General features: G+C 53.8%; 1 protein-coding gene across 2 annotated transcripts in view; it reads left to right on the top strand.

Annotated features, from left to right (window-relative positions):
- LOC106563431 (neuronal migration protein doublecortin) overlaps window positions 1–13,879 on the top strand; it is a 140,221-nt gene that overhangs the window by 10,267 nt on the left and 116,075 nt on the right. For both annotated transcript variants that reach the window (XM_082958239.1, XM_082958240.1), the window contains exon 2: window positions 2,514–2,943. In XM_082958239.1, the coding sequence (XP_082814365.1) occupies window positions 2,583–2,943 (361 nt within the window). In that variant the 5' untranslated portion in view covers window positions 2,514–2,582. The remainder of the gene's footprint in view (window positions 1–2,513; window positions 2,944–13,879) is intronic.

The following is a 13,879-nucleotide window of genomic DNA, read 5'->3' on the forward strand; positions in this document are numbered from 1 at the left end:
GACAGGGTATGGGGAGACGGGGTATGGGGAGACAGGGAGAGACCGGGTATGGGGAGACATGGGGAGACAGGGTATGGGGAGACATGGGGAGAGACAGGGCAGGGGGAGACAGGATATGGGGAGACATGGGAGAGACAGGGCAGGGGGAGACATGGGGAGACAGGGCATGGGGAGACAGGGAGAGACAGGGCATGGGGAGACAGGGTATGGGGAGGCATGGGGAGACAGGGCATCGGGAGACAGGGAGAGACGGGGCATGGGGAGACAGGGCATGGGGAGACAGGGCATGGGGAGACAGGGCATGGGGAGACAGAGCATGGGGAGACAGGGAGAGACAGGGCATGGGGAGACAGGGTATGGGGAGACATCGGGAGACAGGGTATGGGGAGACAGGGTATGGGGAGACAGGATATGGGGAGACAGGGTATGGGGAGACAGGGTATGGGGAGACAGGATATGGGGAGACAGGGCATGGGGAGACATGGGGAGACAGGGTATGGGGAGACAGGGCATGGGGAGACATGGGGAGACAGGGTATGGGGAGACATGGGGAGACAGGGTATGGGGAGACATGGGGAGACCGGGCATGGGGAGACAGGGAGAGACAGGGCATGGGGAGACGGGGTATGGGGAGACAGGGAGAGACCGGTATGGGGAGACATGGGGAGACAGGGTATGGGGAGACATGGGGAGAGACAGGGCAGGGGAGACAGGATATGGGGAGACAGGGAGAGACAGGGCAGGGGGAGACATGGGGAGACAGGGCATGGGGAGACAGGGAGAGACAGGGCATGGGGAGACAGGGTATGGGGAGGCATGGGGAGACAGGCATGGGGAGACAGGGAGAGACGGGGCATGGGGAGACAGGCATGGGGAGACAGGGCATGGGGAGACAGGGCATGGGGAGACAGAGCATGGGGAGACAGGGAGAGACAGGGCATGGGGAGACAGGGTATGAGGAGACATCGGGAGACAGGGTATGGGGAGACAGGGTATGGGGAGACAGGATATGGGGAGACAGGATATGGGAGACAGGGTATGGGGAGACAGGATATGGGGAGACAGGGCATGGGAGACATGGGGAGACAGGGTATGGGAGACATGGGGAGACAGGGTATGGGGAGACATGGGGAGACCGGGCATGGGGAGACAGGGAGAGACAGGGTATGGGGAGACGGGGTATGGGGAGACAGGGAGAGACCGGGCATGGGGAGACATGGGGAGACCGGGCATGGGGAGACAGGGAGAGACAGGGCATGGGGAGACATGGGGAGACCGGGCATGGGGAGACAGGGAGAGACAGGGCATGGGGAGACCGGGCGTGGGGAGACAGGGCATGGGGAGACAGGGTATGGGGAGACATGGTATGGGGAGACATGGGGAGACAGGGTATGGGGAGACATGGGGCGACAGGGTATGGGGAGACAGGGTATAGGGAGACATGGGGAGACATGGGGAGACAGGGCATGGGGGAGCAGGGCATGGGAGGCATGGAGAGACAGGGCGTGGGGGAGCAGGGCATGGGGGAGCAGGGCATGGGAGGCATGGAGAGACAGGGCGTGGGGGAGCAGGGCGTGGGGGAGTAGGGCATGGAGAGACAGGGTGTGGGGGAGCAGGGCATGGGAGGCATGGAGAGACAGGGTGTGGGGGAGCAGGGCGTGGGGGAGCAGGGCATGGGGGAGCAGGGCATGGGAGGCATGGAGAGACAGGGTGTGGGGGAGCAGGGCGTGGGGGAGCAGGCGTGGGGAAGTAGGGCGTGGGGGAGCAGGGCATGGGAGGCATGGAGAGACAGGGTGTGGGGGAGCAGGGTGTGGGGGAGCAGGGCGTGGGGGAGCAGGGCATGGAGAGACAGGGCGTGGGGGAGCAGGGCGTGGGGGAGTAGGGCATGGAGAGACAGGGTGTGGGGGAGCAGGGCGTGGGGGAGCAGGGCATGGCTGGGGAGCAGGGCATGGGAGGCATGGAGAGACAGGGTGTGGGGGAGCAGGGTGTGGGGGAGCAGGGCGTGGGGGAGCAGGGCATGGAGAGACAGGGCGTGGGGGAGCAGGGCATGGAGAGACAGGGTGTGGGGGAGCAGGGCGTGGGGGAGTAGGGCATGGAGAGACAGGGTGTGGGGGAGCAGGGCATGGGAGGCATGGAGAGACAGGGTGTGGGGGAGCAGGGCGTGGGGGAGCAGGGCATGGGAGGCATGGAGAGACAGGGCATGGGGGAGCAGGGCATGGGGGAGCAGGGCATGGGAGGCATGGCTTAGTTTCCTGCATGTGAACCCCAGCACAGCTGTGGTGCATGGTACACTACTGTATTAGAGGGATAGAGATGGAAAGGGATACCCACTGCAGGGGAATTTCGCAGTAGCTAGATGGTGGAATGTTGAGGGATTCATTTTCCACTTTGGTACTCTGTTATTGAATAGCCCTTTTTAGATGTTCATGCCTAAACTAAAATATCTCTACCAAGTCTCCTTAGTTTTATACTGTATGATCATCAGTATAACTCATAGTGTTATGTTTTTCCAGTGCCAGACTTCCCAGAGCTCACCACAACCAGCACCTCTCTACCACGGACCTTCCCTGACATCTGTCACCATGGAGCTGGACTTCGGCCATTTTGACGAGCGCGACAAGCCCCGTACCCCACGGGGTGGGCGCATGAACGGGCTGCCTAGCCCCACCCACAGCGCCCACTGCAGCTTCTACCGCACGCGCACCCTGCAGGCCCTCACCAACGAGAAGAAGGCCAAGAAGGTGAGGTTCTACCGCAACGGAGACCGCTACTTCAAGGGCATCGTGTACGCCGTGGCTGTGGAACGCTTTCGCACCTTCGACGCCCTCCTGGCCGACCTGACGCGCTCCCTCTCCGACCACATCAACCTGCCTCAGGGGGTCCGCTTCATCTTCTCCATCGACGGAACGCGCAAGATCACCACCATGGACGAGCTGGAGGAAGGTGAGCTCACAGGGGTTGGGTGGTAGGGAGTGGGGGTCATTATGGAGGAAGGTGAGCTCACAGGGGTTGGGTGGTAGGGAGTGGGGGTCATTATGGAGGAAGGTGAGCTCACAGGGGTTGGGTGGTAGGGAGTTGGGGTCATTATAGAGGAAGGTGAGCTCACAGGGGTTGGGTGGTAGGGAGTGGGGGTCATTATGGAGGAAGGTGAGCTCACAGGGGTTGGGTGGTAGGGAGTGGGGGTCATTATAAAGGAAGGTGAGCTCACAGGGGTTGGGTGGTAGGGAGTGGGGGTCATTATGGAGGAAGGTGAGCTCACAGGGGTTGGGTGGTAGGGAGTGGGGGTCATTATAAAGGAAGGTGAGCTCACAGGGGTTGGGTGGTAGGGAGTGGGGGTCATTATAGAGGAAGGTGAGCTCACAGGGGTTGGGTGGTAGGGAGTGGGGGTCATTATGGAGGAAGGTGAGCTCACAGGGGTTGGGTGGTAGGGAGTGGGGGTCATTATAGAGGAAGGTGAGCTCACAGGGGTTGGGTGGTAGGGAGTGGGGGTCATTATGGAGGAAGGTGAGCTCACAGGGGTTGGGTGGTAGGGAGTGGGGGTCATTATAGAGGAAGGTGAGCTCACGGCGGTTGGGTGGTAGGGAGTGGGGGTCATTGTGGAGGAAGGTGAGCTCACAGGGGTTGGGTGGTAGGGAGTGGGGGTCATTATGGAGGAAGGTGAGCTCACAGGGGTTGGGTGGTAGGGAGTGGGGGTCATTATAGAGGATGGTGAGCTCACAGGGGTTGGGTGGTAGGGAGTGGGGGTCATTGTGGAGGAAGGTGAGCTCACAGGGGTTGGGTGGTAGGGAGTGGGGGTCATTATAGAGGAAGGTGAGCTCACAGGGGTTGGGTGGTAGGGAGTGGGGGTCATTATGGAGGAAGGTGAGCTCACAGGGGTTGGGTGGTAGGGAGTGGGGGTCATTATGGAGGAAGGTGAGCTCACAGGGGTTGGGTGGTAGGGAGTGGGGGTCATTATAAAGGAAGGTGAGCTCACAGGGGTTGGGTGGTAGGGAGTGGGGGTCATTATAGAGGAAGGTGAGCTCACAGGGGTTGGGTGGTAGGGAGTGGGGGTCATTATAGAGGAAGGTAAGCTCACAGGGGTTGGGTGGTAGGGAGTGGGGGTCATTATAGAGGAAGGTGAGCTCACAGGGGTTGGGTGGTAGGGAGTGGGGGTCATTATGGAGGAAGGTGAGCTCACAGGGGTTGGGTGGTAGGGAGTGGGGGTCATTATAGAGGAAGGTGAGCTCACAGGGGTTGGGTGGTAGGGAGTGGGGGTCATTATGGAGGAAGGTGAGCTCACAGGGGTTGGGTGGTAGGGAGTGGGGGTCATTATAGAGGAAGGTGAGCTCACAGGGGTTGGGTGGTAGGGAGTGGGGGTCATTATGGAGGAAGGTGAGCTCACAGGGGTTGGGTGGTAGGGAGTGGGGGTCATTATGGAGGAAGGTGAGCTCACAGGGGTTGGGTGGTAGGGAGTGGGGGTCATTATGGAGGAAGGTGAGCTCACAGGGGTTGGGTGGTAGGGAGTGGGGGTCATTATGGAGGAAGGTGAGCTCACAGGGGTTGGGTGGTAGGGAGTGGGGGTCATTATGGAGGAAGGTGAGCTCACAGGGGTTGGGTGGTAGGGAGTGGGGGTCATTATAGAGGAAGGTGAGCTCACAGGGGTTGGGTGGTAGGGAGTGGGGGTCATTATGGAGGAAGGTGAGCTCACAGGGGTTGGGTGGTAGGGAGTGGGGGTCATTATAGATAAAGGTGAGCTCACGGCGGTTGGGTGGTAGGGAGTAGGGCATGTCATAACATTTTGCCAACCGGTAATTGTCATGTAAAAGACTGCCGGTTTCATGGTAATTGACGTTAATTAACATAAACATGTTTAGCATCTCCAGGCCTCCACACAAGCTGTATTTAAGATGCTGATACGCACCATTGGGAACAGCTACATTTAAAAAGTGTCATTAATCAATTTCATTTACACCATCACAACAAATCCACTATCTATGTTAGGCAGGTCTAAAGAAACATGATGATATGAAGAAAATGTATTTCAGAAGAACAGAATATGAGTTGGCCTACTGTATGTTTTCTGGCTATGCTCCCTGCCGTAGACCTGGCTATGCTCCCTGCCGTAGACCTGGCTATGCTCCCTGCCGTAGACCTGGCTATGCTCCATGCCGTAGACCTGGCTATGCTCCCTGCCGTAGACCTGGCTATGCTCCCTGCCGTAGACCTGGCTATGCTCCCTGCCGTAGACCTGGCTATGCTCCATGCCGTAGACCTGGCTATGCTCCATGCCGTAGACCTGGCTATGCTCCATGCCGTAGACCTGGCTATGCTCCATGCCGTAGACCTGGCTATGCTCCATGCCGTAGACCTGGCTATGCTCCCTGCCGTAGACCTGGCTATGCTCCCTGCCGTAGACCTGGCTATGCTCCCTGCCGTAGACCTGGCTATGCTCCCTGCCGTAGACCTGGCTATGCTCCCTGCCGTAGACCTGGCTATGCTCCCTGCCGTAGACCTGGCTATGCTCCCTGCCGTAGACCTGGCTATGCTCCATGCCGTAGACCTGGCTATGCTCCATGCCGTAGACCTGGCTATGCTCCATGCCGTAGACCTGGCTACGCTCCCTGCCATAGGCTGTAGGCTTGGTCATTTATCCGACAAGATATGTTTATGTCCCATGCCATTATTTTCTATTATATGATTTTATAGTAAGAAGAATAGAATTGAACTTAACTGAATGAAATAGAAGTGATTTTTTTCCCATTCTGGCGCGAGTGCAAATATGAAGTGGCTATGTGGAGCGTAAAAGTGATAATTTGAAACAGGTCCTATATGCTTGATTTTGAGTTATTTGGCAACTTTAGTTGTGAATGATAGAAACCTTAGAATGTCTTACAAATCAAAATGTATATGGGCTGCATGACAGGACTGTAGGCTATTGATGATTTGAGAAAGTCGCAAAGAAATGCTTGCTCTCTGTTCCTTGCCTCAGGCTGCACATGCTGTGTCCCCTCTCATCAAGTGATCATATTTTCACCCATCAGACTATTCTCTCGTCTTTACTAATATGTAACATTTGTTTTGATTTAGAATGGCCCATTTATCAAATGGGCAAGAACAGGAGCAAGACAAGAAATATGTCTGGAATAGCAAATGGAGTCCACATTTCCGCCAGTATGTTTTTAAGTCATGTCGAGTAGGCTACTCAGGTATTTTCGCTGCAGGACAGGTGATATTCCGCCCAAACTCTGTATGCCATGGGCTCTCCAACCCTGTTCCTGCAGCTACCCAGTGCTTCATTTGGGAAACCAAGTGAAATTTGTTCGGCAACATCAATAGTAACATGTTTTCACATTGAAACATATTTAATTATACGGCTGACACCTGGAGAAAGGAATGAAGAAGAGAGAGCAGATGGAACTCATGGTGGTGAGATATTCTGGAGCTAAATGTAATATCAGCCTATTAATTATAAAAATGGCCTATTACCAGGCTTTTCCAAATCAAATACAAACGCACTATAATTGTAGGCTAAGGCTAAATTAAACAAATTCAGATTATCTTAAATCAGTTTGTGTAATGGCACAATCATAATTGTAATTCAGTTTTTTTTCGGGCTTGGGCTCATATACAGTATCGGCCAATGCTTATGCATAAGTTATAATATGCATATGAGTGTTTTGAATGAATCATCACCTTAGAAAGCGCGGTCCTTTTCGTTGTGTTAGGCTTTGAAACATCCACAACGACCATGTTTTACACTCGGTGTGAACCTGCTGTTGAACTTCTTTTTCAAATTGATCAATCAAAGTGAGGTGAGTTTTAAAAGCACATACTGTTTTGATGATAAGTGTTTGATGAGATTTTCAATTGGATTTACATTGTCATAGTGGTTAGAGGGACAATAGAGCCCAGAGCACCGGGCCAGTAGGACCTGCTGGTTGTTAGTGGGTTGGGTCCTTTAATGCATGTTCAGAGTGCATAAAATGAGATTACCGTGACTCAACAGTCATGTAGAATTTTACTGCGGTCATGACTCATGACTGCCAGTGTGGCAGTAATACTGTCACTGCAACAGCCCAAGTAGGGAGTGGGGGTCATTATGGAGGAAGGTGAGCTCACAGGGGTGCGGTGGTAGGGAGTGGGGGTCATTATGGAGGAAGGTGAGCTCACAGGGGTTGGGTGGTAGGGAGTGGGGGTCATTATGGAGGAAGGTGAGCTCACAGGGGTTGGGTGGTAGGGAGTGGGGGTCATTATGGAGGAAGGTGAGCTCACAGGGGTTGGGTGGTAGGGAGTGGGGGTCATTATGGAGGAAGGTGAGCTCACAGGGGTTGGGTGGTAGGGAGTGGGGGTCATTATGGAGGAAGGTAAGCTCACAGGGGTTGGGTGGTAGGGAGTGGGGGTCATTATAGAGGAAGGTGAGCTCACAGGGGTTGGGTGGTAGGGAGTGGGGGTCTTTATAGAGGAAGGTGAGCTCACAGGGGTTGGGTGGTAGGGAGTGGGGGTCATTATGGAGGAAGGTGAGCTCACAGGGGTTGGGTGGTAGGGAGTGGGGGTCATTATAGAGGAAGGTGAGCTCACAGGGGTTGGGTGGTAGGGAGTGGGGGTCATTATGGAGGAAGGTGAGCTCACAGGGGTTGGGTGGTAGGGAGTGGGGGTCATTATAAAGGAAGGTGAGCTCACAGGGGTTGGGTGGTAGGGAGTGGGGGTCATTATAGAGGAAGGTGAGCTCACAGGGGTTGGGTGGTAGGGAGTGGGGGTCATTATGGAGGAAGGTGAGCTCACAGGGGTTGGGTGGTAGGGAGTGGGGGTCATTATAGAGGAAGGTGAGCTCACAGGGGGGTTGGGTGTTAGGGAGTGGGGGTCATTGTGGAGGAAGGTGAGCTCACAGGGGGGTTGGGCGGTAGGGAGTGGGGGTCATTATAGAGGAAGGTGAGCTCACAGGGGGGTTGGGCGGTAGGGAGTGGGGGTCATTATGGATAAAGTTGAGATCACAGGGGGGTTGGGCGGTAGGGAGTGGGGGTCATTATGGATAAAGTTGAGATCACGGGGGTTGGGCGGTAGGGAGTGGGGGTCATTATGGATAAAGTTGAGATCAGGGGGGTTGGGCGGTAGGGAGTGGGGGTCATTATGGAGGAAGTTGAGATCAGGGGGGTTGGGCGGTAGGGAGTGGGGGTCATTATGGAGGAAGGTGAGCTCACAGGGGTTGGGTGGTAGGGAGTGGGGGTCATTGTGGAGGAAGGTGAGCTCACAGGGGTTGGGTGGTAGGGAGTGGGGGTCATTATGGAGGAAGGTGAGCTCACAGGGGTTGGGTGGTAGGGAGTGGGGGTCATTATAGAGGAAGGTGAGCTCACAGGGGTTGGGTGGTAGGGAGTGGGGGTCATTATAGAGGAAGGTGAGCTCACGGCGGTTGGGTGGTAGGGAGTGGGGGTCATTATGGAGGAAGATGAGCTCACAGGGGTTGGGTGGTAGGGAGTGGGGGTCATTATAGAGGAAGGTGAGCTCACAGGGGTTGGGTGGTAGGGAGTGGGGGTCATTATGGAGGAAGGTAAGCTCACAGGGGTTGTTTGGTAGGGAGTGGGGGTCATTATGGAGGAAGGTGAGCTCACAGGGGTTGGGTGGTAGGGAGTGGGGGTCATTATAGAGGAAGGTGAGCTCACAGGGGTTGGGTGGTAGGGAGTGGGGGTCATTATGGAGGAAGGTAAGCTCACAGGGGTTGGGTGGTAGGGAGTGGGGGTCATTATAGAGGAAGGTGAGCTCACAGGGGTTGGGTGGTAGGGAGTGGGGGTCATTATAGAGGAAGGTGAGCTCACAGGGGTTGGGTGGTAGGGAGTGGGGGTCATTATAGAGGAAGGTGAGCTCACGGCGGTTGGGTGGTAGGGAGTGGGGGTCATTATGGAGGAAGGTGAGCTCACGGCGGTTGGGTGGTAGGGAGTAGGGCTGTAGGCTATGTCATAACATTTTGCCAACCGGTAATTGTCATGTAAAAGACTGCCGGTTTCATGGTAATTGACGTTAATTAACATAAACATGTTTAGCATCTCCAGGCCTCCACACAAGCTGTATTTAAGATGCTGATACGCACCATTGGGAACAGCTACATTTAAAAAGTGTCATAAATCAATTTCATTTACACCATCACAACAAATCCACTATCTATGTTAGGCAGGTCTAAAGAAACATGATGATATGAAGAAAATGTATTTCAGAAGAACAGAATATGAGTTGGCCTACTGTATGTTTTCTGGCTATGCTCCCTGCCGTAGACCTGGCTATGCTCCATGCCGTAGACCTGGCTATGCTCCATGCCGTAGACCTGGCTATGCTCCATGCCGTAGACCTGGCTATGCTCCCTGCCGTAGACCTGGCTATGCTCCCTGCCGTAGACCTGGCTATGCTCCATGCCTTAGACCTGGCTATGCTCCATGCCGTAGACCTGGCTATGCTCCCTGCCGTAGACCTGGCTATGCTCCCTGCCGTAGACCTGGCTATGCTCCATGCCGTAGACCTGGCTATGCTCCATGCCGTAGACCTGGCTATGCTCCATGCCGTAGACCTGGCTATGCTCCATGCCGTAGACCTGGCTATGCTCCATGCCGTAGACCTGGCTATGCTCCATGCCGTAGACCTGGCTATGCTCTCTGCCGTAGACCTGGCTATGCTCCCTGCCGTAGACCTGGCTATGCTCCCTGCCGTAGACCTGGCTATGCTCCCTGCCGTAGACCTGGCTATGCTCCCTGCCGTAGACCTGGCTATGCTCCCTGCCGTAGACCTGGCTATGCTCCCTGCCGTAGACCTGGCTATGCTCCCTGTCGTAGACCTGGCTATGCTCCCTGCCGTAGACCTGGCTATGCTCCCTGTCGTAGACCTGGCTATGCTCCCTGCCGTAGACCTGGCCATGCTCCCTGTCGTAGACCTGGCCATGCTCCATGCCGTAGACCTGGCTATGCTCCATGCCGTAGACCTGGCTACGCTCCCTGCCATAGGCTGTAGGCTTGGTCATTTATCCGACAAGATATGTTTATGTCCCATGCCATTATTTTCTATTATATGATTTTATAGTAAGAAGAATAGAATTGAACTTAACTGAATGAAATAGAAGTGATTTTTTCCCCATTCTGGCGCGAGTGCAAATATGAAGTGGCTATGTGGAGCGTAAAAGTGATAATTTGAAACAGGTCCTATATGCTTGATTTTGAGTTATTTGGCAACTTTAGTTGTGAATGATAGAAACCTTAGAATGTCTTACAAATCAAAATGTATATGGGCTGCATGACAGGACTGTAGGCTATTGATGATTTGAGAAAGTCGCAAAGAAATGCTTGCTCTCTGTTCCTTGCCTCAGGCTGCACATGCTGTGTCCCCTCTCATCAAGTGATCATATTTTCACCCATCAGACTATTCTCTCGTCTTTACTAATATGTAACATTTGTTTTGATTTAGAATGGCCCATTTATCAAATGGGCAAGAACAGGAGCAAGACAAGAAATATGTCTGGAATAGCAAATGGAGTCCACATTTCCGCCAGTATGTTTTTAAGTCATGTCGAGTAGGCTACTCAGGTATTTTCGCTGCAGGACAGGTGATATTCCGCCCAAACTCTGTATGCCATGGGCTCTCCAACCCTGTTCCTGCAGCTACCCAGTGCTTCATTTGGGAAACCAAGTGAAATTTGTTCGGCAACATCAATAGTAACATGTTTTCACATTGAAACATATTTAATTATACGGCTGACACCTGGAGAAAGGAATGAAGAAGAGAGAGCAGATGGAACTCATGGTGGTGAGATATTCTGGAGCTAAATGTAATATCAGCCTATTAATTATAAAAATGGCCAATTACCAGGCTTTTCCAAATCAAATACAAACGCACTATAATTGTAGGCTAAGGCTAAATTAAACAAATTCAGATTATCTTAAATCAGTTTGTGTAATGGCACAATCATAATTGTAATTCAGTTTTTTTTCGGGCTTGGGCTCATATACAGTATCGGCCAATGCTTATGCATAAGTTATAATATGCATATGAGTGTTTTGAATGAATCATCACCTTAGAAAGCGCGGTCCTTTTCGTTGTGTTAGGCTTTGAAACATCCACAACGACCATGTTTTACACTCGGTGTGAACCTGCTGTTGAACTTCTTTTTCAAATTGATCAATCACAGTGAGGTGAGTTTTAAAAGCACATACTGTTTTGATGATAAGTGTTTGATGGGATTTTCAATTGGATTTACATTGTCATAGTGGTTAGAGGGACAATAGAGCCCAGAGCACCGGGCCAGTAGGACCTGCTGGTTGTTAGTGGGTTGGGTCCTTTAATGCATGTTCAGAGTGCATAAAATGAGATTACCGTGACTCAACAGTCATGTAGAATTTTACTGCGGTCATGACTCATGACTGCCAGTGTGGCAGTAATACTGTCACTGCAACAGCCCAAGTAGGGAGTGGGGGTCATTATGGAGGAAGGTGAGCTCACAGGGGTTGGGTGGTAGGGAGTTGGGGTCATTATAGAGGAAGGTGAGCTCACAGGGGTTGGGTGGTAGGGAGTGGGGGTCATTATGGAGGAAGGTGAGCTCACAGGGGTTGGGTGGTAGGGAGTGGGGGTCATTGTGGAGGAAGGTGAGCTCACAGGGGTTTGGTGGTAGGGATTGGGGGTCATTATAGAGGAAGGTGAGCTCACAGGGGTTGGGTGGTAGGGAGTGGGGGTCATTGTGGAGGAAGGTGAGCTCACAGGGGTTGGGTGGTAGGGAGTGGGGGTCATTATGGAGGAAGGTGAGCTCACAGGGGTTGGGTGGTAGGGAGTGGGGGTCATTATAGAGGAAGGTGAGCTCACGGCGGTTGGGTGGTAGGGAGTGGGGGTCATTATGGAGGAAGGTGAGCTCACAGGGGTTGGGTGGTAGGGAGTGGGGGTCATTATGGAGGAAGGTGAGCTCACAGGGGTTGGGTGGTAGGGAGTGGGGGTCATTATGGAGGAAGGTGAGCTCACAGGGGTTGGGTGGTAGGGAGTGGGGGTCATTATGGAGGAAGGTGAGCTCACAGGGGTTGGGTGGTAGGGAGTGGGGGTCATTATGGAGGAAGGTAAGCTCACAGGGGTTGGGTGGTAGGGAGTGGGGGTCATTATAGAGGAAGGTGAGCTCACAGGGGTTGGGTGGTAGGGAGTGGGGGTCTTTATAGAGGAAGGTGAGCTCACAGGGGTTGGGTGGTAGGGAGTGGGGGTCATTATGGAGGAAGGTGAGCTCACAGGGGTTGGGTGGTAGGGAGTGGGGGTCATTATAGAGGAAGGTGAGCTCACAGGGGTTGGGTGGTAGGGAGTGGGGGTCATTATGGAGGAAGGTGAGCTCACAGGGGTTGGGTGGTAGGGAGTGGGGGTCATTATAAAGGAAGGTGAGCTCACAGGGGTTGGGTGGTAGGGAGTGGGGGTCATTATAGAGGAAGGTGAGCTCACAGGGGTTGGGTGGTAGGGAGTGGGGGTCATTATGGAGGAAGGTGAGCTCACAGGGGTTGGGTGGTAGGGAGTGGGGGTCATTATAGAGGAAGGTGAGCTCACAGGGGGGTTGGGTGTTAGGGAGTGGGGGTCATTGTGGAGGAAGGTGAGCTCACAGGGGGGTTGGGCGGTAGGGAGTGGGGGTCATTATAGAGGAAGGTGAGCTCACAGGGGGGTTGGGCGGTAGGGAGTGGGGGTCATTATGGATAAAGTTGAGATCACAGGGGGGTTGGGCGGTAGGGAGTGGGGGTCATTATGGATAAAGTTGAGATCACGGGGGTTGGGCGGTAGGGAGTGGGGGTCATTATGGATAAAGTTGAGATCAGGGGGGTTGGGCGGTAGGGAGTGGGGGTCATTATGGAGGAAGTTGAGATCAGGGGGGTTGGGCGGTAGGGAGTGGGGGTCATTATGGAGGAAGGTGAGCTCACAGGGGTTGGGTGGTAGGGAGTGGGGGTCATTGTGGAGGAAGGTGAGCTCACAGGGGTTGGGTGGTAGGGAGTGGGGGTCATTATGGAGGAAGGTGAGCTCACAGGGGTTGGGTGGTAGGGAGTGGGGGTCATTATAGAGGAAGGTGAGCTCACAGGGGTTGGGTGGTAGGGAGTGGGGGTCATTATAGAGGAAGGTGAGCTCACGGCGGTTGGGTGGTAGGGAGTGGGGGTCATTATGGAGGAAGATGAGCTCACAGGGGTTGGGTGGTAGGGAGTGGGGGTCATTATAGAGGAAGGTGAGCTCACAGGGGTTGGGTGGTAGGGAGTGGGGGTCATTATGGAGGAAGGTAAGCTCACAGGGGTTGTTTGGTAGGGAGTGGGGGTCATTATGGAGGAAGGTGAGCTCACAGGGGTTGGGTGGTAGGGAGTGGGGGTCATTATAGAGGAAGGTGAGCTCACAGGGGTTGGGTGGTAGGGAGTGGGGGTCATTATGGAGGAAGGTAAGCTCACAGGGGTTGGGTGGTAGGGAGTGGGGGTCATTATAGAGGAAGGTGAGCTCACAGGGGTTGGGTGGTAGGGAGTGGGGGTCATTATAGAGGAAGGTGAGCTCACAGGGGTTGGGTGGTAGGGAGTGGGGGTCATTATAGAGGAAGGTGAGCTCACGGCGGTTGGGTGGTAGGGAGTGGGGGTCATTATGGAGGAAGGTGAGCTCACGGCGGTTGGGTGGTAGGGAGTAGGGCTGTAGGCTATGTCATAACATTTTGCCAACCGGTAATTGTCATGTAAAAGACTGCCGGTTTCATGGTAATTGACGTTAATTAACATAAACATGTTTAGCATCTCCAGGCCTCCACACAAGCTGTATTTAAGATGCTGATACGCACCATTGGGAACAGCTACATTTAAAAAGTGTCATAAATCAATTTCATTTACACCATCACAACAAATCCACTATCTATGTTAGGCAGGTCTAAAGAAACATGATGATATGA

This window comes from Salmo salar, chromosome 11, assembly GCF_965601325.2.
Source record: "Salmo salar chromosome 11, fSalSal1, whole genome shotgun sequence".
Lineage (NCBI taxonomy): Eukaryota > Metazoa > Chordata > Actinopteri > Salmoniformes > Salmonidae > Salmo > Salmo salar.